This window comes from Erythrolamprus reginae, chromosome 1 (genome assembly GCF_031021105.1).
Source record: "Erythrolamprus reginae isolate rEryReg1 chromosome 1, rEryReg1.hap1, whole genome shotgun sequence".
NCBI classification, from domain to species: Eukaryota; Metazoa; Chordata; class Lepidosauria; order Squamata; family Dipsadidae; genus Erythrolamprus; species Erythrolamprus reginae.
Window position 1 is genome coordinate 127,281,157 of NC_091950.1, and position 27,764 is coordinate 127,308,920.

General features: G+C 40.1%; 1 protein-coding gene across 1 annotated transcript in view; it reads right to left on the reverse strand.

Annotated features, from left to right (window-relative positions):
* IGSF22 (immunoglobulin superfamily member 22) overlaps positions 1 to 24,077 on the reverse strand; it is a 46,360-nt gene extending 22,283 nt beyond the window's left edge. The window contains exons 1-13 of the mRNA XM_070735619.1: positions 23,966 to 24,077; positions 19,030 to 19,161; positions 18,645 to 18,781; positions 18,290 to 18,389; positions 17,263 to 17,302; positions 13,644 to 13,815; positions 11,952 to 12,065; positions 9,032 to 9,194; positions 7,464 to 7,736; positions 5,724 to 6,008; positions 2,772 to 2,896; positions 2,047 to 2,188; positions 493 to 789 (exon numbers count right to left, since the gene is read on the reverse strand). Coding sequence (XP_070591720.1) covers positions 493 to 789; positions 2,047 to 2,188; positions 2,772 to 2,896; positions 5,724 to 6,008; positions 7,464 to 7,736; positions 9,032 to 9,194; positions 11,952 to 12,065; positions 13,644 to 13,815; positions 17,263 to 17,302; positions 18,290 to 18,389; positions 18,645 to 18,781; positions 19,030 to 19,161; positions 23,966 to 24,077 — 2,092 coding nt within the window. The remainder of the gene's footprint in view (positions 1 to 492; positions 790 to 2,046; positions 2,189 to 2,771; positions 2,897 to 5,723; positions 6,009 to 7,463; positions 7,737 to 9,031; positions 9,195 to 11,951; positions 12,066 to 13,643; positions 13,816 to 17,262; positions 17,303 to 18,289; positions 18,390 to 18,644; positions 18,782 to 19,029; positions 19,162 to 23,965) is intronic.
* Between the last annotated feature and the right edge of the window lie 3,687 nt (positions 24,078 to 27,764).

The window sequence follows — 27,764 nt, forward strand, 5'->3', positions numbered from 1 at the left end:
AACTAACTAAACTAACTAAACTAACTAAACTAACTAAACTAACTAAACTAACTAAACTAACTAAACTAACTAAACTAACTAAACTAACTAAACTAACTAAACTAACTAAATGTGTGTAACATAGTTTTTATTGATTATGAAAATAAAGAGAGACTAGTATAGATCTATTTTAAGCTATTTTGCTCTCATCTGCTAACCATACCCTTATCAGGATTCGAACCTGGGCAGTCTGCCTGTAAAGCAGTAGTTTTAACCTCTAGGCCACAGGTTTTCCTCCTGTCTCAGCTTCTACCAGGGAAGAAAAAAAATTGACGGAAAATAGCCATATAAATACTGTATATATATGTATGTACAGTATGTATATATGTTTGTATTTATGTATACACATCCATACACACACATCCATACACACTACACACACACACACACACAGCACTTTTGATAGTTCACTACTTTATATATGGCTGCCCAGAGTTATCACGCCGGACTTACCAATAACGTTAAGGAATAACTGAGCGGTGGCTGATCCACAGTCACTTTTCAGCTTCAGCATGATGCTCCCCGTGTCTTCTCTCACACATTTTGTTATGGTGAGCATGGCCTGATCGTGGGATCTCTCCATGGTGACCCTCTCTTCTTCGGTCACCTCAATGCCATCTTTAAACCAGGTGACTTTGGGCAAAGGCTTGGCCTTGAAGGGCACCTTAATGAAAGCGGTCTGTCCCACCTTCACAGTCACTGGATGGGCAGCCAAAGCTTCCAGGAGAGAGGGGTCAATAAATGGAGGGTCTTCGGAGAAGAAACAATGGAAAAATAGGTCAGACGTCGGCTAACAGGCTTATGCAAATGTCTCTGTTTCCCTGCTCAGTCTTCACCAGAGACAAACAATGATAGACTTTGCAGTACAGATAGTCCTTGACTTATGACCACAATTGGGGCCAGAATTTCTGTTGCTAAGTGAGACATTGGCTAAGTGAGTTTTGCCCGCATGACTATGGATGCTGCTGCAACGGTTGTAAATATGAAAAATGGCCATAAGTCACTTTTTTCAGTGCCGTTTTAATTTTGAATGGTCATTAAACAAATGATTGTGAGTCAAGAACTACCTGTAAAAGAATTCCTGAGGTAAAATTAAGTTCTTTCCAGGAAAAAAATTACAATACATACAAAAGTGAAATCTGAGTGATTCACACACAGAGTATCAAGAGTTGTGGAGCTCATTTCACTTATTAACAAAACTTAATGTGACAAAAGAGCTACATATTTATTGATGGAGTTTTTACATTACATTAAGCATAATAGCTTTATATTACTACTACTACTACTACTACTACTACTACTACTACTACTACTATTTATTAGATTTGTATGCCATCCCTCTCTGAAGACTGTAATGTTAGAGATTAGTATAGGTTGTTATTCAACATGTTATACAAACCCAAGTGTTCTGATTTGTTCAACAATGTTTGAAACATAGCTTAGTATGTTGCGTGACACAACGTTGCATGATACAATGCTCAAGCAGAAATTGCACTAAGATGAACAACTAGACATGGACTCAGCATCTGAGTCTACGGAGAGGGGCGGCATACAAATCTAATAAATAAATCTTAAGCAGAATTATTCTGCTTGATTGAATTGCTCCCATTTTTAAGAATCTAAACTTATGCATTTAACAGTCAAATTATTTTCTGCATTCCATATCATCATAACTCTTAACAAAAGATTTCCTAGTAAAACTTCATACAATGTGGAGTTTTTTTCAATCTGGTTAATGCATAATGGTGAGCCAAGACTTGTTTATTCATGGTCTATTGAATATAGACCATACTTCAGGCCAAGCAAAACGCATGCTACTCAGTACAATTTTGTATTATTCTGCATTGAATAAGATTTTGGTAACTACTACAAAGCAGGTGGATATCTGCTTTTGTAATGGAAGTCCAAGAACACATGGAGAAAGAAGTTGTTAAAGGAAAGAACTAGCTCCACTAATTGTGGAGTAAAAACCAGAAGTACAATCCCAGAGCAGTGAGAATCCCATACCTGCGATGCTGACAGTGGCCTCACTTTCCACTCCTTTAGCTCTGAAAGTATATTTCCCTTCAAATTCCTCACCCATCTTATCAATGATCAACTTGTGCACAGCTCCTTGCTTCACAATCTGGATTCCTCTCATATCTGTGATCTGCAGAAAGATTTTTTAAAAAATACATGTCTCAAAATGTTCTAATCAGAGACAGGAACCCTCTGCATGATTATTAGGTTCAGGTCTCCCTGGGACTATTCAAGTATCCTAATTTAGCATGATGCCTATTTTTCCATGACAGTCTTCAGCTGAGCTCTGAGATATGGACATTATGATTCTGGAAGGGTCAAGTTTATTTATTTATTTATTTATTTATTTGTTTGTATTTGTATGCCGTCCCTCTCTGGGGACTCGGGGCGGCTCACAACATATACAAAAACAGAATAATAATATAAATCCAATTAATACTACATTAAAAACAACCATTAAATTCAATTAAAAGAAAGTGAAACCTATCAAACCAATCATTCAACACTCATACTTAAAACATTCATTGATCAGGGGGAAGATCTAAAAGTCCCAAGCCTGGTGGCAAAGATGAGTTTTTAAGCTCTTTTGGAAGGCGAGGAGGGTGGGGGCAGTGCGAATCTCTGGGGGGAGCTGATTCCAGAGGGTCGGGGCTCCCACAGAGAAGGCTCTTCTCCTAGGTCCCGCCAGCCGACATTGTTTCTTCACCACTTACCTCTTTCCCATCCTTTAGCCACACACCTTCCACTCTCTCATCATTTAGGACAACGCAGAGCTCCGCTGGGTCTCCTGTAGCTGCTTGGACATCTGATAAGCCACTCATGACTGTAGCAAATCTCTCTGAGGGTGGAGGAGGAAAAACATCAGAACAGGGAAGGCCGAAGAGGCATTTATGAATGAGATAAGCATGGGAAGAATAACTCTCATTAAGCTAGTGCAAATTATTTGAGAGAAAGAAAGCTATCGGTCTTTGGTGTATCTCCACACCACCTCTGATTTTGCAGTAGTCTTCCAGGATGTTAGAGTGCAGTGAAGTATCTGAAAGCACTGAGACCAGAGCTGGATGAAGATGCACCCAGTGTTGGGCAATGGAGATGTTGCTTCCTTCTTAGCCCATAGTCACAGATAGCAGGCAAATAATTGGAGAGCAACCACTCCCAATTTAGAGGACCAGGACTTGCCATAGGTATGCAACCAACCAAGGACTGATCCTGCAATCAGAATCCAAAAATTATGGTAGCCCTTTGGTCAGAATCAGGGAGGCCAGATTCAAATCCCATTCTCTGGGGAAAAATATACCTGGTGCAGATTAATGGGGAGGGTGGAGATGGGACAACTACATATAATAATAATAATAATAATAATAATAATAATAATAATAATAATAATAATAATAATTTTTTATTAGATTTGTATGCCGCCCCTCTCCGAAGACTCTTCCCCTTTATTGATTGATTGATTGATTTTGTCCAATACACAATTAGGGTTTTAGTGGGTATATATATATATACACATAATAAAATACATGATGAAATTTATAGAGGAGATACTCATAGTAAAATATATCTAAGAAAGAATAGAAGTTATAGGAATAGAACATATCAATGAAAGAATAGAAGAAGGGATAAAGGAATAGAAGAAAGGTATAGGAGATATGGGAGAGCAATAGGACATGGGACAGAAGGCACTCTAGTGCACTTGTACTCGGCCCTTACTGACCTCTTAGGAATCTGGATAGGTCAACCGTGGATAATCTAAGGGTAAAGTGTTTGGGGATGACACTATGGAGTCCGGTAATGAGTTCCACGCTTCAACAACTCGGTTACTGAAGTCATATTTTTTTAAAGTCAAGTTTGGAGTGGTTAATATTCTTGTAGAAGACAAACTGCCCCTAGCTGACTAACCAGGAGAGAGGTTGTTGACTGAGAGGGAAATCTGTCCTTTTTATTTCAGATAGTTGAGTTGCCACAAACAATGTTTATTGTTGATAGAGTGATGAGTTTATTGCCAGTAGACTCTGTTCTGCTTTGGGACTACTGGATCGGAACAAAGACACTCCCACAAGCAAAGTATTCAAACGCTTTTATATAGTTAAAGATGCTTTGTACAGAGAGGAGCAGACTTTTCAGTTCATGTTGGCAGAAGCCCCGCTCAAATTTATTTATTTATTTATTGGATTTCTATGCCGCCCTTCTCCGAGGACTCGGGGTGGCTCACAACATATAAGATTGGCCAAGAGACAACAAATGCCCGGCAATTGAGAGGCAATTCTTCCTTGAATTAAGGAACATTAATCACACAAATACCCTTACAGATCTCCAGGTTTCTTTTCTGTCTCATTCATCAGCATCTCTGCATGATTCTCAAAGGAGCCACAGCAGTTTCTCAGCACGGCAGTTCTGGAACTCTGGATTAGAGTCCTCCACCATGGTGAATGTTGAACCTCCACACCCCTTTACCCAGACACCCTCCCTTATTTTATTTATTTTATTTATTTATTACTTAGATTTGTATGCCGCCCCTCTCCGAAGACTCGGGGCGGCTCACAACACGTGGAAACAAATCATAAATAATCTGATAAATTTAAAATTTAAAGATTTAAAAAGACCCCATATACTAACAGACATAGACACAAGCATACCATATATAAATTAAACATGCCCAGGGGAAGATGTTTCAGTTCCCCCATGCCTGACGGCAAAGGTGGGTTTTAAAGAGTTTACGGAAGGCAGGAAGAGTAGGGGCACTTCTAATCTCCGGGGGGAGTTGGTTCCAGAGGGCCGGTGCCGCCACAGAGAAGGCTCTTCCCCTGGGGCCCGCCAACCGACATTGTTTAGTTGACGGGACCCGGAGAAGGCCCACTCTGTGGGACCTAATCGGTCGCTGGGATTCGTGCGGCAGGAGGCGGTCTCGGAGATATTCTGGTCCAATGCCATGAAGGGCTTTAAAGGTCATAACCAACACTTTGAATTGTGACCGGAAACTGATCGGCAACCAATGCAGACTTATATATAGATTGGGTGTAGTCAACTGTTTCCTAGAGCTATGACTGACTAGACTCACCTTCTGAACATTTCTCCATAAAGATATTCCTGTCTGCTTTTTGACCTTATGACCTGGGCATCTAATAGGGGCTCCTGATCCCTAATGTCTTCTTCCTCCTGTGACTCAGACATTACCATCATTGGTGCTTCTACAATATCTGGAGGTTTCTCGGATTCCAACTCTCCTTCAATATTGCTCTCTGACTCAGTAGTCAGAAACACTGGCCTAGGGTACAAGACGGACCCAGTTCATCCTCCTCAGAATCTGTGACTAACTGACCTGGTTGTGGACCACTCACAACAGACTCTAATTTTCTTGGTTTCTCTACCCAAAACTGCATTGTATCCTCTCATGGGAAAATTGGCTAAATTTCCAGGTTTACTTGGAAAAAGAGAATGCAATGGATGTATCTTTCACCTTCACCTTTACCATTAAAAGTTGCCATTTTTATTCAGAAAAGAACATGGAATATAGTTGGGTACTTTTGAAGCAATTGGCATTATCTGTAACTTGAGATTGAAAGTCACACAATGCCATACCAACTTTCTTCTCGTTCTCTTCCACTCAAAGCTTATCACTCATAAGCAAAGGCAATGCACACAGCATCGTCTTGAGCTCTTACCTTCCACAGTTACATTACAATTGCTGTAGTACTCTGTAGGGTCACTTTCTTGTGTGGCAATTACCATATATTCTCCCGTGTCACTTAGCACCGCGTCATCTATGATCAATTCTGCCGTCTTCCCTTCATGGATCATGGTATATTTGGCAGATTTTTCAATCACCTTCCCATTCTTCATCCATTTCAACATCACATCTTTACTGGTCAGCTCACATTCCAGGCAAGCTTTGCTTTTCTCCTTGACTCGGACGTTCTTCAGGTTTCTGACAAACTTAATTGGTGTCCCTTAAGAAAGAGAAGGCGTATGTTGGTTGCGTATAGTGTAATGCTATGCAAATCATCTATGGGAATCAAGATCAGTAGCTGCAAGCAGCATGCTGATGTGCAGCAACTTAAGGAAATAGAAAGGTGTCCAAGGCTTGGAAATGAGGAAGTAATTCATGAAAATATGAATGTGGAATCTTAAAATAATCTTATTGCCCCTAAAAACTTTTGCTTTCTCTATAAAATCAAAGGCACATTTGCTATATTTGTTATATAAAGGCACACTTGTTATATACAGATCCCCTTAGGGCACCTTCATATTCATTCAGAAAACCCTGGTAATTTTGTAGTAAAAGGGTACATAGATATCTATCAATGCCACAGTAGCTAATAAGGTTTCCCTAACTGTACTCTACATTTGTGGCTGTATGTAACTGTCTAAAACTTATGTGTGTGATTGGGAAACAATAGTGCATAGGTAGCAATCATGCTTAAGAATTAAAAGGTGTAACTACTTCTTAGAACAAGCTTTAGAGCAGTGGTTCCCAATCTGGGGGCCAAGACCCCTTTGGGGGGTTGAATGACCATTTCACAGGGATCACCTAAGACCATGGGAAAAGACAAATTTCCCATGGCGTTAGGAACTAAAGCTTCTATTCTGGTGCCTTGGAACATATTTTTATAATCCAACCAATCAGGTGTTTACAGTGAAAGTGTCCCTCTTCCTGCCTTCCTGCCAATCAGCTTAAAGCTCCTGCCAATCAGCTTCCTGCCTTCCTGCCAATCAGCTTAAAGCTCTGTTGGGAGAATTGGTGCTAGACTTATGGTTGGGGGTCACCACAACATGAGGAACTATATTAAAGGGTTGCGGCATTAGAAAGGTTGAGAACCTGTACTTTAGAGCAAACATCTATGGGGATTCTCAATCATCCAGGCAATGGCTGTCCCAAATTCTTCCCCACCATCCAGTCAGAGCTGAAGAAGCTTCTTAAATGAGAAGTGAAATGTCTTTAAAAAAATTCTACAACAATAAAGTCCAGTTGCTTTTTGGAAAAGCACTTTTGGGACAAGCTTTAGATTATTTCTGGCACTAGAATGCTGAGCATATATTTGTTTAGCATTGCTGCTGGAGCTCTTTGAAAACTCTGGTTCTTATCTAGAAAAGTCCATAAGTAGAGGCGTTCTTAGGTAGAGGTACCACTGTACTTTGTTTTATCCAACAAATCCTTTCAGATATTCAGTATTCCATTCTTACGGTCACGTGATTTAATTAATAATAGTTGGTAAAGTTCAAAGATTCATCTGCCATTCAGCACTAAAGTTGTGGTAAAAATAGGAACAAGTGAATTATCAGAAAAAGAAAACAGAGCATCCTATTTTTCACCTTCAGTTCAGCATCACTTTAACATAGGCAAAGCCCCAGTTGCTTGCCTGAAACTCAGGCAATAGGAAATAGTTAACCCCGGCATCTCTTACTCTGAATGAAAAGCTCAGTTTCTGTCAACAGGCCTCCACCTTCAAAGCTGACCTTCCCCATGTCACTCGGGCGGACATCTTTAATTTTCAGGGTGTATGTCAAGCCATCTTCGGAGGCGATGATCTCGTACTTGTCATCCCGCTTCAACTCTTTCCCATTCAATCTCCAAACAAAGTTGGAGACCTTTTTGGTGAGGCGGACCTCAAGCACAGCAGTTTGCCTCTCGTTTACTTTCATGGGTCTCAGATCTGACAAAAACTGCAGAGGCTCGTCTGTCAAAAGAAGATAAAACTCATAATGAATGCCGCTGGTTAGGTTGACGCATGTCGAGGGAGAACTTTTTTAAAAACACAGTTTCCATATCTCAGTTCTGCATAGGCCTTGATGTACGACCACAATTGTGCTCAAAATGTCTGTTGCTAAATGAGAAAGATGTTAAGTGAATTTTATTCAAATTTTACAACCTTTATTGCCACAGTTGTTAAGTGAATCATTGCAGTTTCTAAATTAGTAACACAGTTGTTAAGCGAGTCTGGCTTCTCCATTGACTTTGTTTGTTGCAAGGTCACAAAAGATGATCACAGAACCACAGGACACTACAACCATCATAAATATGAATCTGTAGTCAAGCATCCAAATTTTGATCACATGAGAATGGAGATACTTGCAATAATTGTAAGTGTAAAAAATGATCATAAATCATTTTTTCAGTGCCATTGTAGTGTTGAATGATCATTAACGGTCCAAAGACGGGCTACAAAAATGGTGGAAGGTCTTAAGCATAAAACTTATCAGGAAAGATTTAATTAACTCAATCTGTATAGTCTGGACTCTGGAGGACAGAAGGGATAGGGGGCGACATGATTGAAACATTTAAATATGTTATTAAAGGGTTAAAAAAGGTTCAGGAGGGAAGTGTTTTTAATAGGAAAGGGAACATAAGAACAAGGGGCCACAATCTGAGGTTAGCTGAGGGAAAGATCAAAAGCAACATGAGAAAATATTATTTTACTGAAAGAGTAGTAGATGCTTGGAATAAACCTCTAGCAGACGTGGTTGGTAAATCCACAGTAACTGAATTTAAACATGCCTGGGATAAACATATATCCATCCTAAGATAAAATACAGGAAATAGTATAAGGGCAGACTAGATGGACCATGAGGTCTTTTTCTGCCGTCCATGTTTCTATGTTTCTATTAAATGAATTATTGTAAGTTGAATGCTATCTGTATTTCTGCAGCAGAACTGAATAAATGCTTGGCCTGGGAACTGCATGTACCCTTACCCAAAAAACCCTGACATTTTTTGTTCCTCCTAGAGTTTCTCAAGTTTTTCCAGATACTCAAAATTCAGAAGTTTGTGATGTTCAGTTTAACATGTTTTCTTTATTAAAAATATATATTAAACTTTCTAGTAGATTTGTGACGTCCTTGATGACAAACCCCAAACTTTTCAATGCAGCTCGCAACTCCCTGACTCTAAAGAAAAGATAAAGATTATGACTCATATAAGTGGAAGACGTGACCTTTCATCATCCCCATATTAAATGAAAGAAATCAAACTTACCGATTACATGCAAATTTGCAGAGAGAATTTTATCACCTATGACGAAGGAGTAAGCACCTCTGTCATTGTGGTTGACGTTAGAGATGTACAGCATAAACTTAGTGCCCATCTGTTTTGCATCATATTTTCCTAAAGAATATTGAAGGCGCAGGGGTTCGTCACCCTAGAAAGAAGAAATGTGATGCTTTTGAAAGGTTGAGTAAACACATGGCAAATATGTTATTAAAATAAAAAAGAGGGCTTTGTAAGATAGCTACATTTATCTACCGTATATCTATCCCTGGTTAATCATCTTCTTTTTTGATTGGCGCCCTGAAGTATGAAATAAATTCACAGTACAATACCTATTTGAGCTCTTATTGTGAATGTTCTGTCCTATTAAGGCTGTCATGTCTCGTTGAGCAATGACAACCTTCAGGTAAAAACTGCACATTCAGTAACTGGCTCCTAGGTAAGTAAAATTCAAATTTCCAAACAATGCACATTTATTGCAAAATTAATGCATGGATTCAGCTGCACATTTCATAAAGCAATAATTACTTTAGAGGTATATTATAGCTAATCCATTCTGTAAAGTAGATAAAAATGAATAAAATGAAATTAAATCCAGAGCATTTTCCTCTGGGCATGCATTAACAAAAAAGCAGTCTGGTGGCTCAGTGGTTAAGGTGCTGGACTTATTGTCTGGAAAGCTGGAAGTCCAGTTTCGAGACTCAAGTGCCAAGTGATGGGATGAGCTCCTGTCTTTCCTGCAGCTCTTGCCAGACCTATCAGATTGAAAGCATGCAAATGTGAGTAGATAAATAGTTAACAATATGATGGGAAGGTAACAGCGCTCCAAAACGGACTGAACTGGACTGAACTGGACTAGAGTATAGTAGAGTAGCCTAGCCTAGCCTAGTCTAGCCTGGGCTGGACTGGACTGGACTGGACTGGAATAGACTAGACTAGAATATAATATAATTTTTATTGGTCAAAAGCAATGGTGCATATGCTTTCAGTGTATATAAAAGAAAAGAAGAAGTTCATTAAGAATCATCAAGTACAACACTTAATGATAGTCCAAGCAAATAAGCAATACAATCATATTAGGAACCAGTCAAAATAAATTGTAAGGATAAAAGCAACAAAGTTAGAGTTATACAGTCATTAGTGGGAGGAGGTGAATGATAAGAACGATGATATTTAATAGTGGAGATTTAGTAAATAGTTTGACAGTGTTGAGGGAATTATTTGTTAAGCAGAGTGATGGCATTTGGGGAAAAAAACTTCTTGCTTCTTGTTGTTCTGTTGTGCAGTGCTCTATAGAGTCGTTTTCAGGATAGTTGTAACAGTTTGTGTCCAGGATGTGAGGGATCAGTAAATATTTTCATGACCCTCTTTTTGAAGTCCACAAGTCATAAAGTTGCCAAGTTTGAAGACTTCTGGCCTAGAAGAACAGCCATGTCTTCAGGGTCTTAGAGCATACAAATCCAATTAAATAAATAAATTATGAAGGGCTAATAGACTCAGGAAGTAGGGAGAGACTTAGTGTAGGCGTCAGGAGATGTTTTACTCAATCCCTCCATTGATCTTACTCAGTATTGTTTTTCCTTAATATCAATTAGTTGTGGCAAAAGCACTGATTGGTAGCATTGTTGCTAGACCAAAAACCTTCTCCTCAAAAAGGAGGGGGTTTTCCCTATGTTAGCCAATCTGCTTAAGATGACTGCTGTCCACTGTCTTTACAACAGGCTCACAGAAACCTGGAGAGAAATGTTGAGACACAATGGGATAAAGCTTTCTGACATGAAGTAACTATGAGAGTGTATGTATGATAAGGTGACCAGATTTCCTGATTTTGGCGGGACAGTCCTGCTTTTGAGCAATATGTCCCACTTCCCGCGGCGTTTTTAGAAAGTCTCAATTTTTTAAATATGGGACATCTGGTCACCTTAGCTTTGGAGAATATAATTTATGGTTTTGATCAGTTGGGAGCACCTGACGCCAACGGAAGTTTCACTGTGCCGTGCCAAAAATTAAATGCAGCAACAAAACAGAATGAGGAGAATAGACTGGAAGAAATTGAGGGGAGGCCTGTCGAGGTTGTTTTGAGGTGTCATGGCCATCACTCACAGCTTTCGCTCAGATATGTTTTCAACTTCTCTCTCCTACATTCAGTGGTAAATAAATAAATGTAGCTGAATCTTTTCCCGTTTGGTGGAGTGGCCGATGATTTTTCTTCTTCCCCCCGCCTCCTCAAACGAAGGTACTGACCCCTGATATTGGTTGTGTTAAGTCTGTATAACCAATGTAAAACTCTGTAAAAGAAAGATTTTGTAAATACCGTCTATAACTATGAATAAACCTTGGCCGCGTCTGATTGGCTAAGACGCACGGCCGTTTCTTTTAGGCGCGAGCCTTTAAAGTATAAATAGGGCTGTTTTGACACTAATGTGTGTGGGAATCATGATGAGAAGAAGATGCCCCTCACCCACCTGACTCTGCTTGTCCACGCCCACAAGACGGGGGCTCTGTGCCTCCCCACAGCTGCTGCCGAAGCAGCCACCTTCCTCAGCAAGCAGATCTGCACCGTACTGGCCAGGAGGAACCACACCCCCACCCGCGGCCGTTGTCCTAAAAGAATTTTTACGCACACACACACAGATATAAAAAGTTGTCTGTCCCCCCCCCCCTCTTGGCAATGATGTCCCGCTTTACCTAAATTATAATCTGGTCATTTTAATGTATGATGGATGGAATATTGTGCTGCTTGTCAACATAGATGCAACTTCTAACCCTCAACCTAGCACCAGATTCAGTTCCCAGAGTGGAAGAGATTCCTTATCGTGCTCTAGACAAAATATGAAGAGCCCTTTGCTCCCACCCACCAACTTTCATTTCAGTTACAGCAAGTTACAATAAATAAAAATACAGTTACTTTTAACCACATCCTCTTCATATTGGCATCCCTGAGTTCCAGAATACACTCAAATATCGCTGTGGAGTCGGCTTTAGCAGAAACATCTTCCAAGGGTTTTAGAATCTTTATAGCCTGAAACATAAAAGTAGATCAGTCTTTAGATTGTTTTTTATATTTATTTTAAACTTTATTTATTGTTACATCTACTTATAGCAACTTGCTCATGTTGGATACATGGATTTGACCATAAGTCTCTCGAGTCTGTGATCCAATATTTTTCTTTTAATGTACTGTATTTTCCAATATTGCTTGTAATGATGCTGCATTGCAAAGCCTCTGACCAAAACAGGAACAGCTGAACTTGTGTCTTTATACTTTGTTGTATATATAAGAGAGAATCGGTAGCTAATAATCTGTCAGCATATTCAAGCCAACAAATATAGTATTCTGGCAGATGTTTTATTTATTTTATTTTATTTATTTATTTTGTCAAGCAATTATAGGGTAGTAATTTGTACAAATAAAACATTATATAAGTAATGATAAAAAGTAACAAAAGAAGACAATAGGACAGGGACAGTAGGCACAGTGGTGTGCTTGTGCACGCCCCTTACAGACCTCTTAGAAAGGGGGGAGAGGTCAATTGTAGATAGTCTAAGGTTAAAGGTTTTGGGGGTTAGGAGTAGAAACCACAGAATCAGGTATACGTATCTTTTGTATTGTTGCATTATTTGCATGCATGCATAGTTCCATTTGTACAAGTGGCTGGTGCACATGTGGATTGCAGCTGCTATTCACATGGAACCATCCCCTCTCCTCCCTCCACCAGTCCACCAAGCTGGAAAGCTTCGGGAACTGTTGGCCTCACACTCTGAGAGTTCCAGCCAGAAAAACTTATAGCTTTATTGAATTAAGAAAAAAGGATAACAATTACAAGAAACATATGCGTACAATAGAGCCATGAAGTACTATGACCCTGCCAGATAAATGTCTAATAAGGGTGGGTCTTGGAGACTAGCTCCCCCCTGTGAGAATGGGTGTCTCAGGTGAATATCAATGCCCCATTCTCCACAGTAGTGGGAGCTAGTCTCCAAGGATGGGGTATGCCAAAGCAGCCCCTCTTTTGGGAGGGACATTTAACTCTGGTTGGTCTCCCTCTGTCTCCCGGCCATCTGCATTAGAACCTGGTGGCCAAACACTGCCTTGCCCAAGGCGACCTCTCCCCTTTTCTAAGAGGTCTGTAAGGGGTGTGCATAAGTGCACCTTCTGTGCCTATCGTCCCTGTCCTACTGTCTTTTTATCCTTTCTATCACTACTTTTTACTTAGGTTTGTTAATACATACTATAATACTATACTTGTTTGACAACTAACTAACTAACTAACTAACTAACTAACTAAATAAATAAATAAATAAATAAATAAATAAATATTTTTTTTAAAAAAAAATGTAACGTCCTCGGAGAGGGGCGGCATACAAGTCTAAATAATAATAATAATAATAATAATAATAATAATAATAATAATAACAACAACAACAACAACAACAACAACAACAACAATAACACCAAGAAGAAGAAGAAGAAGAAGAAGAAGAAGAAGAAGAAGAAGAAGAAGAAGAAGAACAACAACAACAACAACAACAACAACAACAACAACAACAACAATAATGCAACTCAAGAATCCAATGACTGGGTGGATCCATCACTGACCTCAACTTCTTTTTTCTTCATCTCCTTCAGCTTTTTAAGAAGTCCTCGAAAATCAGTGAAACCATACTCCGCGCAGACTTTCTCAAAGTCTTTCTTGGGTACCCTGGAGAGGATCTCCAGCATTTCCTTTTCATCAACCACTTTTTTCTCCTTCTTTGGAGTAGGAAGTCCCCTACATACAAACAGACAAAATAAATGAGCTAGTCATAAAACCACATAAACTCTTTTGTGGAATCTCTTCTCCGTTAACCCCCAGTCAGAGTTACAATTCCATCTTTAACAATAGGAGGAGACAATGGAAAGCCATTAATAATTTCATCAAGTATTTTGACCCCTCTTTGCAATAGTATTCTCTATATTATCTTGATTCTATTCACTAAAATATCATGAAAAAGCCTCTTGAAGCAACCTGGTTCATGAAATTAGGTGGAAAGCTCTTATGTATTACAGTGATCCCTCGATTATCGCGAGGGTTCCGTTCCAAGACCCCTCGCGATAATCGATTTTTCGCAATGTAGGGTTGCGGAAGTAAAAACACCATATGCGCAAGCGCGCCCTTTTTCCATGGCCACGCATGCGCAGATGGTGGAGTTTGAGTGGGCGGCGGGGAAACCCCGGTCTTCGTCTGCTCGCTGCTGCTGCGGCCGCCCAGCAGCTGATCTGCTCGGCAGCAGCAGCGAGGAGCCGAATCGGGCTTTCCCCTTTGCGTGGGCGGTGGGGAAACCCCGGTCTTCGTCTGCTCGCTGCTGCTGCGGCCGCCCAGCAGCTGATCTGCTCGGCGGCAGCAGCGAGGAGCCGAATCGGGTTTTCCCCTTTGCGTGGGCGGCGGGGAAACCCCGGTCTTCGTCTGCTTGCTGCTGCTGCGGCCGCCCAGCAGCTGATCTGTTCGGCGGCAGCAGCAGCGAGCAGACGAAGACCGGGGTTTCCCCGCCGCCCACGCAAAGGGGAAAGCCCGATTCTGCTCCTCGCTGCTGCCGCCGAGCAGATCAGCTGCTGGGCGGCCGCAGCAGCAGCGAGCAGACGAAGACCGGGGTTTCCCCGCCGCCCACGCAAAGGGGAAAGCCCGGCTCCTCGCTGATGCCCCCGCCCGCCCGCCCGCCAGCAAGAGGGGGAGAGATAGAGAAAGAGAGAGAAGGAAAGAAAGAGATGAGAGAGGGAGGAAGAGAGTGTGAGAGAGGAAGAAGCAAGATAGAGAAAGAGAGAGAGAAAGAAAGATGAGAAAGGAAGGAAGAGAGTGACATCATCGGGTGGGGAAAATCACGATATAGCGTTTCGCGAAGATCGAGATCGCGAAAATCGAGGGATCACTGTACTTAGCTATGTGTTAGGACTTGGCTGATCTCAAAAAATGAAGCATGATAGGATGGATTAGTACTTGAATGGGAGATTACTAAGACATTTCTGAGTCTTCAGAGAGGGACAGCATAGAAATCCAATCAATCAATCCATACATACATACATACATACATACATACATACATATACATACACTTCTACGTGGCGCTACCTTTGAAAAGTGTTCGGAAACTTCAGATCGTGCAGAATGCAGCTGCAAGAGCAATCATGGGCTTCCCAAGGTATGCCCATGTTACACCAACACTCCGCAGTCTGCATTGGTTGCCAATCAATTTCCGGTCACAATTCAAAGTGTTGGTTATGACCTATAAAGCCCTTCATGGCATCGGACCAGAATATCTCCGGGACCGCCTTCTGCCGCACAAATCCCAGCGACTGGTTAGGTCCCACAGAGTTGGCCTTCTCCGGGTCCCGTCAACTAAGCAATGTCGTTTGGCGGGACCCAGGAGAAGAGCCTTCTCTGTGGCGGCCCCGATCCTCTGGAACCAGCTCCCCCCAGATATCAGAGTTGCCCCCACTCTCCTTGCCTTTCGCAAGCTCCTTAAAACCCACCTCTGTCATCAGGCATGGGGGAATTGAAATTTCTCTTCACCCTAGGCTTATAGAATTTATACATGGTATACTTGTATGTATGAGTGGTTTTTTAAATTGGGTTTTTTTAGATTGTTTTTAATATTAGATTTGTTTACATTGTCTTTTTATATTGTCGTTAGCCGCCCTGAGTCTTCGGAGAGGGGCGGCATACAAATTTAATTAATAATAATAATAATAATAATAATAATAATAATAATAATAATAATATATTAAAAGTCCTTTTCCAGTGCAAAGAGATTCTTCCTGCCATTTTAGACAATTCCAGTCAGCTTCATCTTCCCTAATATATTCAGAACCAGATAGATGGGTTCAGTGGTGGGTTGCTGCCAGTTTGGACTAGTTCTTTAGAACCGGTGGAGGAAATTTACCGCCGTTCACCAAATCAGCAGTGATGACCAGTAGTCCAGACTTCCAAACTGGTCCTCCGGTCCAGGGGTGGGTTCCACTAACCTTTGCCACTAGTTCGCATTACGACATTTTGTGCGATTTCACTCCTACACATGCTCAGAGTCAGGAATTAGCCCGAAACACAGCTGAGGAGCTGATCAGCTGTGCTTTGGGTGAAGAAATAAAGGTTAGTATTAACCCAGGGGTGGTGGGAGGGCTCTTTTTCAAGCAGCAGAAGAGGAAAAGCCATCCAAACACAGAGAAATTCAGCAAACATTCCCCCCCAAAAGATGGCGGCACCCACAGACCAGCAGCGCCCAAACCGGATCCACGATGCCATCATTGCATCACCAGCAGGTCACTAACAGTTTGAGTGATTTGGTCTGAACCGCAAGGAAGCCACGCCTGCTCCAGTTGCTGCGGCTTGCAAAATTGGCATGTCCGTCGTGATTAAAACCAGTAGGGAAAGTAAGTGGAACTCAACCCTGGATAATAAGAATGGACCCCACCAGGCTAATTTGGGCAAAAAATCCTTTCCTGCACTGCTACTCTGACTTTGGAGACTGTGTTGAAGAAATTCAAGCCTCACAATAATCTTTTCAGGGCTTAGTTACAGGTGGTCCTTGACTTACGACCACAATTGAGCCAAAAATTTCTGTTGTTAAGTGAAACATTTGTTAAGTGAGTTTTCCTCCATTTTACAACTTTTCTTGCCACAGTTGTTAAGTGAATCACTCCAGTTATTAACACACATGTGAATTAAATCTGGCTTCCCCGTTGATTTGGCTTGTCAGAAGGTCACAAAAGGGAATCATGTGACCCCAGGACACTGCAACTGTTATAAATACAAATTAGTTGGCTAAGCATCTGAATTTTGATTACGTGAACCATGGGGATGCTGCAATGGTCATAAGTGTAAAAAATGGTCCCATTCCTTTTGTGGGCTGAGAGATCTCTTTTCTGTTGCCTAGGCTATGGTTCTCCCAAGATTATTCTCAATCCCATTACACCTGGAGAAATGGGGAAATCGTTGTAAGCTTGTTAGGGTTTTCCAGGAGAGGCAAGGAAATATGTTGGATGCTACAAATTTGAATGTTCAGGTTTGTTAAGTAGCTGAATATAGGCAAGAATGTAGGAATTTAGGACAGAGAAAACAAGCCAGATGGCCCCAGCCTTATCTACTTTTTGTGAAGCCTTAAAGAAATGGTGTTTTCTTTTCCTTATTGGGAATCACTTTCTGTGATCCTGTTTGGCTAAAAGTAAGAGATGGAAAGCATCTCACCTTTTTTTCAGCATTTTTTTGAAATCCATCTTTTCTTGACCTTTAAAAACCATCATGAAAAAAAGAGAAAAAAGATGATTAGTTCAAGCAGCCAAAAGTATAAGGCAGGGTTTCTCAGTCTTACCAACTTTAACGTACATGGACCTCAATTCCCAGAATTCCCCAGCCAGCAAACTGAGTGAATCATGTAGCCAGGGAATTCTGGGAGTCTAAGTCTACAATATCTTAAACATAGAAACATAGAAGATTGACGGCAGAAAAAGACCTCATGGTCCATCTAGCCTGCCTTTATACTATTTCCTGTATTTTATCTTAGAATGGATATATGTTTATCCCAGGCATGTTTAAATTCAGTTACTGTAGATTTATCAACCACGTCTGCTGGAAGTTTGTTCCAAGCATCTACTACTCTTTCAGTAAAATAATATTTTCTCACATTGCTTCTGATCTTTCCCCCAACTAACCTGAGATTGTGCCCCCTTGTTCTTGTGTTCACTTTCCTATTAAAAACACTTCCCTGCTGAACCTTATTTAACCCTTTAACATATTTAAATGTTTCAATCATGTCCCCCCTTTCCCTTCTGTCCTCCAGACTATACAGATTGAGTTCACTAAGTCTTTCCTGATAAGTTTTATGCTTAAGACCTTCCACCATTTTTGTAGCCGTCTTTGGAGAGAGTTGCCAAGAAACTCTGGCTTAAAGAAAGCAAGATGTAGATGATTTGGATATACTGTATCATGGCAGTCTTTCATTACCTAGTGCCTCCCAGATACCAATGGGATTACCAATTCCAAAATGTTCAGCTAGCATAATTGAAGGGCGTATCAATTCCAACACATCTAGGATTGGTTAAATTGTGGAGAGAGGAGTTGTTGCATAATTGTGGGCCAGAGATCTGTGGTCCTTATTATACATTGCCCCAGATCATCCAATTCCTTTATTTGAGGAAAAGCTACAGGGATTGTTCTATTTTGAAAATGGGGTGTTATTTTTCTTCCCAGCTCTGAATTGATGCTTCTTGTTTACCTTCAGTTACAACCAGGGACACTGTATAGATAATGTCAGCATGCCTGTTGGAAACCACACACTTATAAAGATCAGCGTCACCACCTGTGAGATTTTCTAACTGCAATGAAAAAACAACAACAACACAGATCAAAGTGAGAGTACCCTTAATATTCTGGAGGTCAAATGGGGCATAGTCTGTAGCACTTAGAGAATGGACGTATTTCAGTTCAACAAAGGAGAATTTAAAGGAAGTTTTAATAAGATGATAGAAACACCCTTGAAAATATTTTTTTTTTTAAAAAAGCATTATTTTGCAAAGCAGAGAAGGAAGCAAAAAGAGAGAATCAACTTTTTAAAAGCCACACATTTTTACCTTGAGGACGTATTCTTTATTGATGCTGTCGAAAAATACCTTGGATCCCTCTTTGAGAGGCAGCCCACTTTCTCTTTTCCATGTAACGCTAGGCTTGGGGTTACCTGTCACTTTGGCTCGAAATATAGCCTTATCTCCTGTTGGCAAGCAACACAGAATGAGATTTGAACAACAAATGAGTTTGAATATATCAGAGTTGCACTTTTGGGGATTGTTTTCAGGCTGCCCCAAGATGTGATGCTCCTAGCCTCTTTCTTTAGCAGTTAAATGAGTCAATGACAGGTCGGCCCTCTATTTGGAATTAGATATCACCAGCACATTGGTGTAACACATCTGCAAATATTATATTGGAGAAGGTTAGTATGGAGGGTGAATAAGAGGTTACCTTCGACAGCTGTCAGTGGCTGAGGCTTCTCCATAAATTCAGGAATGCTTTGTCCTGCAGGGATCTTCAGAGAATGAGAAACCATGCTGAAGGACTCTACAGAAGAAGAGGATTTCTTGGAAACCATTTCCCCTGCAGATAAAAAATAACATTTTTAATTCATCTGTTTGAGAATTAGGTCCACAAATATCTCCCAAAAGCAATAATTAGGGGGAAAAAATGGCTCATGTTTTTTTCCAGCAATGGATGGTTAAATACCAAAGCACTAAAAGAAATACATCTGTCATGATTTCAATAAACTTTAGAACAGATCTCACAGTTCATCGTTCACCACAAATTCTGTTTATAAGGGAAAAAGGATCCCAGCTTCCCCAGCCTCCTTTCCTTTGAAGTTATTATGTGCTTCTACATCAGGTGTCCCCAAACTTGGCAACTTTAAGACTTGTGGACTTCAACTCACAGAATTCTCCAGCCAGCTATTAGCTGGAGAATTCTGGGAGTTGAAGTCCACAAGTCTTAAAGTTGCCAAGTTTAAAGACCTCTGTTATACATCTTCTCATAACCTTCATCAAAGAACAAGAAGGCATAAATTAACTATTAGATTTATTTGCTGCTGATATAATCATGTCCTTCTCTAATGCTTCAAACCCTTCCCAATTTATGAAAAAAAGAACATCAAGAATTTGCTTGAGTTTGTATTTAAGAATCAATTTTAAAAACTTACAATCATTTGCATTCAAATTCTGTCTCATAAGCAAACAATTATATTGAATACTTTATAAGTTGCCTTTGAATACCAAATCTTTAAATATCTAGAGATTTTAATTTTTATATTTAGATCTATTTCTTTTATAAAATATATACATGTATTTTATATTTAGAGATTTAAATATCCAAAATTGCAAATAAGCTATTCATTAACAATTATGGCTATGAAAAACAATTAATTATAGTTATATTAAAAAAATTAAGAGGACATGAAAAAATGGAACAAAAGTTATTTTAGTATTTTAGGCCATATACAAGTAGTGCTCAACATACAAAGTTTGTTTAGTAACTTTTCAAAGTTACAACAACACTGAAAAAAGTGACTTATGACCATTTTTCACACTTATGACTTTTGCAGCACTGTGCTTTTCATTTGGATGCTTGACCACTGGTTTCTATTTATGATGGTTATAATGTCCCAAGGTCATGTGATCCCCTTTTGTGACATTCTAACAAGCAAAGTCAATGAGGAAGCCAGATTCACTTAACAACCGTGTTGCTAATTTAACAACTGCAATGATTCACTTAACAAATGTGGCAAGAAAAGTCAAAAAATGGGGCAAAATTCACTTAGCAATTTTCTCTCTTAGGAACATACATTTTGGGCTCAATTATGGTCGTAACTCGAGGACTACTTGCAACAGCAATCAGAATGTTTTGCCCCAAACAAATGTATTTTATGCTTAGTTCAAATTAGGGTAGAATTGGGGAGCATACCTTATTTATATGACCAAGCAGCTTAGCCAATAGCAATAGCACTTAGACTTATATACTGCTTTACAGTGCTTTACAGCCCTCTCTAAGTGGTTTACACCGTCCGCATAATGCCCCCCACAATCTGGATCCTCATTTTATTGATCTCAGAAGAACGGAAGGCTGAATTGACTTTGAGCCGATCAGGATCGAACTCCAAGCAGAGTTAGCCTGCAATGCTGCATTCTAACCACTGCACCACCATGACGAATAGTGAACTGAGATGAAGAATACTCAGTTCTTAAGTAAGAATCTGTTTTTTTCCCATTCTAAGTGAGCTTTCATAAAACAAATTAACTCAATTGCAACTTTACATAAGTCATATGATGAATGTAGAGAAAGGTGTTTTCAGATTTTATTTTAGGTATCTGTTTAGTTGTAATCAGGCTCTATGTTTTAATCAAGATACTGTATACCCATCTCTTTGATATCATGTAGGAAAAAAGGCCTCCATAGAGCAAAGTATTTTTATAATAACACAATACTTTATAATTTGGACCAGAGCAACAGTGGGAATATAATATTCCATCACTTCTGTATAGTTAAAAATCAATTTATAATTGCAAAATAAGGATGCTGAAGATTGGTAACAGACATCTGTCTAATGTTGGAAAAAAATATTTGTAGAACCTAAAGCTACAATATCAAACATATAGCAGGCCTTATTTGAAATAAATTTTGATGAAATTAACAAATTCTACAGTGGCTTGGAGGATGCTTATAAGTAACTCTACAATATTTTTTTTTTACTTCAGTGTCATCAGTTCCAGTACAAATTGTGTATAGATCTTATAAAGTGCAGTAAATTGTTGGCAGGGTTGTAAACTGAAGGGATTTTTTCCCCATTTTGGTGTAGGAATGTAATAAAGTTTCATATTTTTAACAGAAAGGTTTTAATAAAAACCATATCTAACTAAACAGAAGTTTAGGAAAGTTTGAGTTTTGAATTTTCTCCAAATTTAAGTTTACTACACATATTTGATGGCTAGAAAAGAAAAATACAAAATAAAAACGTATTAAATTCTACTTTTAGCAGCAAAATTATAATTAGAAAATGGAAATTCATAGGCAATATTTCAGTAGATGGCCAGTATAATAAGGTGGGTCTACTGCATCACTTGCGAAAATTACTGATAAAAACTATTCCTTGATAATGCAAACCAGCAAATCATAGCAAGAAATGGTGGGATTTTACATAAGAGATAAAATAACCTTGTATTAATTGGTGTCAAAATTATTAGAAAGTTAAAATATACTAACATCATTAACTTTTTAAATTTAATCGCTACAATTGAAAAAAGAAAACAAATGAAGAGAAAAGGTTTTTAAAATATGCCTTTGATCTCTGTACAACCTCTTGCTGTACAGCATATCAAACTAAATAATTCCCTGCCCTGTGGCATAATCCATTTGGGACTGGAGTGAAGAGAAAGAGTAACCATAGATGTATGAGCTCAGAGTCTGCATGAAAGAGGTTAATTTGGGACTAAGACAAGATGGTAGAACATATGCCCTCTATGAGACATATGAGGCATTGCCCTGTGTCAGCTCTAGCACACATGTGCACGCTGGCTAGCTGATTTTTGCCCTTCTTTTTGGCTGTTTTCACTCTCCCGAGGGTTCAGGAAAGCCTTCTGATTGGCTATTTTCTTCCCGTGCTTTAAGAGGCTTTCCTGAACCCTGGGGAGAGCAAAAAACAGCCCAATGGACCTACTGGAAGTCCAGAGTCTTTAGTAAGGCCTGTGTGCATGCACGGCAGGGGGTAGCAGGGGTATTCTCCACATGTGCGGAGTGACAGCACAGGGTTGTGCCCATGCGCCGAGGGAGGGCATTGCATTATGGGTGTGGGCACAGATGCATGTACGTTATTGTGCATGTACACACCATTTTGGCACCCAAACCAAAAAAGCTTCACCATCACTGTGGTAGAGGAAAGTGGGCGCAATTGCATGAGGGAATGACCTTCAAAGCAGGGGTGAAATCCAGCAGGTTTTGACAGGTTCTGGAGAACCGGTAGCCAAAATGTTGAGTAGTTCGGAGAACCGGCAAATGTCATCTCTGGTTGGCCCAAGAGTGGGGTGGGAATGGAGATTTTGCAGGATTCCCCTGCCACACCCACCAAGGCACACCACGCCTACCAAGCCACGCCCTAAGAACTGGTAGTAAAGAAAATGAATTTCACCACTGTTTCAAAGACTTTGTCTAAGGCAGTGATGGCGAACCTTTTTTCCCTCAGTTGCCGAAAGAGCATGCGGGTGCGTTATTGCACATGCATGAGTGCCCAAATCCATAATTCAATGCCTGGAGAGGGCGAAAACAGCTTCCCCCACCCCATAGAAGATCTCTGGAGACCAGAAATGGCCTGCTACCCAACTTCTGGTGGGCCACGTAGGCTCATGTTTCACCCTCCCCAGGTTCCAAAGGCTTCCCTGGAGCCAGGGGAGGGTAAAAACGCCTTCCCCCATCCCCCCAGAGGCTCTCAAGAAGCCAAAAACATCTTTCCAGAGTCTCTGTGTGAGCCAAAAATCAGCTGGCTGGCACACATATGAGTTAGGGCAATGGCTCGCATGCCAGCAGATAGGGCTCCATGCCATAGGTTCGCCATCACTGGTCTAAGGCATGGTTGATAACAGATAGCATAGCTCATAGTGCTGGGTAGTGGATGGGACAGGAGGTTCAGAAGCGACCCTCCCTTATTTCTCAGAGTAAATGAAATGTGGAAGAATTATACTGTACTTTCAAATTCGCAAGATTCTTTTAATGTAACTTCACAATGTATCAGAATTTCAGTTTCTGATGTTTCCTGTTTGGTCCACCTGTAAGACTGATGGTGATATTATATAAATGAGACTGTTGAGGATACAATGCTGGCATTGGAAACTGTTCAGAGAGTGCTGAAATGTTCTATGGAGTGGTGTGCTATTGCTAATGTGGGGAGGCAAGGATCAAAGCAGCTTAGAAACATAGAAACATAGAAGTCTGATGGCAGAAAAAGACCCCATGGTCCATCTAGTCTGCGCTTATACTATTTTCTGTATTTTATCTTAGGATGGATATATGTTTATCCCAGGCATGTTTAAATCCAGTTACTGTGGATTTACCAACCATGTATGCTGGAAGTTTGTTCCAAGCATCTACTACTCTTTCAGTAAAATAATATTTTCTCATGTTGCTTTTGATCTTTCCCCCAACTAACTTCAGATTGTGTCCCCTTGTTCTTGTGTTCACTATATTTACAGCAGCACGAAGCTTACAACTTCAGCCTGATGATGGTGAATGTGATTTCACCGAAACGTCGTATAGACATTCAAAATATTACACGGGGCAAAACCCGAACTCAGAACAAGCTACATGTATGTGTATATGTATATATATTCTGACCTCCTGGAGAGAATTATCCAACTACTGTACTTGCCTTCTGTGATTTTGGTTGTCTGAGTCATATGCTGCACTGAGCTGGAAGTAGAAGCCTCAGAAGAGAAATGTTTCTGGACCTGAGCTTCCATCTGCAGGACTGCACTTGCCATGATGACGTTGATGTTTTTACAGGTTACAGAATGTATAAAAGCTATGAAAGAAGGTGGAAAAAAGTCATTTTACTCATTTAATGTAAGCTTCCTCTTCCCTCGGAGAGGGGTGGTATACAAATCTAATAAATTATTATTATTATTAATTATTTCACTTGGTCTTGATCTTAACCAGTGGTTCTCAACCTTTGCTCCGTGGACTCCTGGGCGGTGGGCACAATGCCATCACAGAGGGTTTGTGAAGGCTTGAAGAAATGTTGTGATTTAACTCTTGGATTAATTCTTGGGGGTCCCTGGCCACAAAAGGTATTTAAAGGGGGCCGATAGTGAAGAAAAGATTGAGAACCACTGACCTAAGCCTCAGGCTCAGCAAACTGAAGATGTGTGAACTTCAATTCCCAGAATTCCCCAGCCAGCCCTCATGTCCATATATCATCAAATGACCAAGGTTGGAAAACACTGGTCAAGGAAGTTCAGGGAGTTGAAACATAGCATCTGGAACAGTATTGGGTTGCTACTGGTACGGATAAGGATGACACTCCGGTAGCGAAAATTGAGCTGCGCACACAGCTTCGGTTGACTGGCGGGCATGCGCGGGCGCCCCAGCAAGATCTTGCTTCTGCGCAGATACACAGGAAGTAAAATCTTGTGAGGAGATGCGCACACTGCAAGATTTCACCAATTTTTTGCTCCTGCGCATGCACGGAAGCAAAACAACCCACCGGAATATTACATGTGAGATTTTGCTTCCTGCACATGCACAGAAGCAAGATCTCACTAGGGCACACACGCATGCCCGCCAGTCATCCAGAAGTTGCACGGGCAGCGCACTGGTAGCAGCAGGAGGGGTGACTCCCGCCTGATCTGGAAGGCACTGACACTGGAACGGATGGCTCAGTTTATCCCATATCTTCAGCCTGAATGTTCCTGTGATGGATAACAAAGGAATAAAAACAATACTAGCCAGTTAATAAAACAGCAAGGCAAAACAAGAAAAAAAAATCACAATTCAGATTAAAAAATCATAATTCAGATTAAAAAATCATAATTCAGATTATAAGGAAGGGATACATATCTGAAAAAGATTGAACTGTCCAGAACACAGGTGGGAAAGGGGAAAAAATGTTTGGCTTAATATGGATGTATCATTTTAAGAAATCTTGGTGAACTTGTGAAATATCAAATGTCTGAAAATGGGCAAATGTGGTCTTTGCTTTTAGAAAAAGACAATCCAAGGAAATATAGGTCAATATGCAGGACATGAATACAGTATCTATAAAGATTCTAGAGCAATTCACAAAAGAAGCAGTGTGGAGAAATGGCTAAGCCCATAGTATTACAGACCACAGATATCAAATATCTGCTCTCAGGTCTTTCCATCAGGCATCTACCCCCCACTTTGGGATACCTACTTGGAGGTCCTGGTACTAGAAACATAGAAACATAGAAGACTGACGGCAGAAAAAGACCTCATGGTCCATCTAGTCTGCCCTTATATTATTTCCTGTATTTTATCTTACAATGGATATATGTTTATCCCAGGCATGTTTAAATTCAGTTACTGTGGAGTTACCAACCACGTCTGCTGGAAGTTTGTTCCAAGCATCTACTACTCTTTCAGTAAAATAATATTTTCTCATGTTGCTTTTGATCTTTCCCCCAACTAACTTCAGATTGTGTCCCCTTGTTCTTGTGTTCACTTTCCTATTAAAAACACTTCCCTCCTAAACCTTATTTAACCCTTTAACATATTTAAATGTTTCGATCATGTCCCCCCTTTTCCTTCTGTCCTCCAGACTATACAGATTGAGTTCATTAAGTCTTTCCTGATACTTTTTATGCTTAAGACCTTCCACCATTCTTGTTGCCCGTCTTTCGACCCGTTCAATTTTGTCAATATCTTTTTGTAGGTGAAGTCTCCAGAACTGAACACAGTATTCCAAATGTAGTCTCACCAGCGCTCTATATAGCGGGATCATAATCTCCCTCTTCCTGCTTGTTATACCTCTAGCTATGCAGCCAAGCATCCTACTTGCTTTTCCTACCGCCCGACCACACTGCTCACCCATTTTGAGACTGTCAGAAATCACTACCCCTAAATCCTAACACTTTCAGATGGCATAACTGACATCTTTCCCCTAGCCCAGTGATGGGCTACCAAGATTTTTACTACCACACTGTCGGCGTGGCTTATGCATTTTGTTTCAGCATCTTTCAGTGCAAATTAGGTGCTCTTGGGTGGAGTTCCACATTTTGCTAGCGGTACTGCATACCTGACCGTACCCGTAGGAGCCCATCACTGCCCTAGCCCCAGTCTATGAGACAAAGACGGCTTTCATAACCTATACTGCCTTTCTGTTGATTAAAAGACTAAGATGTAAATAACTGAAATAATTTCAATAATACTCTCTCATGGGCTCATTCACATTGAAAAGACTGCAGGTTTCAGCCTTTTCTTCCAATTTTTCCAATTTTCTTCCAATTCCACCACAAAAGGTCAAGCTTATTTAAAAAGAAGACAAAATATAAAAATTGCAAAATAAATTACAAATGGTATTCTATAAGTGAGCATTTTAAACAAATTTATATGGTCACTCAATTTGACTGCAGGCAAGTTACACAAATAAAAGTGCACATTACGGAACCCATAATTCCTCCCGTCCCCCACCCCTCACACAATCACACCAACCACCTGCTTTGCTTTGTATCAATCTACAGTCCCTAGGCCTTTAACAGAACTCCATCTTCTATGCCTTCAGGGCCTTTCTGAAAAATGTAATATTTTATATAGTTCTTGATACTATTTTTTCTAAACAGAGAGGTTGCAATAGGCTTAGGTGAAGAATGGATAAAATGTATTATCGCCTTTAAGATTTGAGAACAAGCCCTATAAATAAAAGATTGTCAGAAACTTCAATTCTGGAAAATTCTATAAAATGTATCAATTTATATCCTGAATGAAGAAGTAGAGGATTTGTTGCTCAGATTTTTTCAAGATGACATAACATTCAAGGAGATTAATATAATTCTATCAGACTTCGATAAATTAGAGTAATAAGTCAAACATAATGGTATAAAATCAATTAGAGACACCATTAGGGAACAGAAATTAAATGCACAAATATAGCCCAAAGAATACTTGACGTGATCATAATGAAAAATATGATGTAGTAGTATTTGATTGCAAGTAAAGTAAATCAGTAATGTCACATGACTGGGGGGGGGGAGGTTAAAAGCTATTCTAATTGCAGAAAAAGAAATATAATTTCCTAATTGCTAGATGTAGTAGTTCCCCTATTTTCTGCTTTTGTCAGATCCCACATCTAATATTGTATTACTATGCAACTCACAAAGGACTCAGACAGACTGAAATAGATTTAGTGAGTGATAAGGATAATTATGAGGCTAGAAGCTAAATGCTACAAAGAGTGATGGAAGGAATTGGCAATATTTAGTCTTAAGAAGAGACTGGACTCTCAACAGACTCTCAAAATACCCTCGATTTTCGCGGGGAATGCGTTCCGAGACCGCCCACAAAAGTCGAATTTCCGCGAAGTAGAGATGCAGAAATAAAAACACCATTTTTGGCTAGGGACAGTATCACAAGCCATCCCTTAACACTTTAAACCTCTAAATTACCATTTCCCATTCCCTTAACAACCATTTACTCACCATTATTACTGGTAC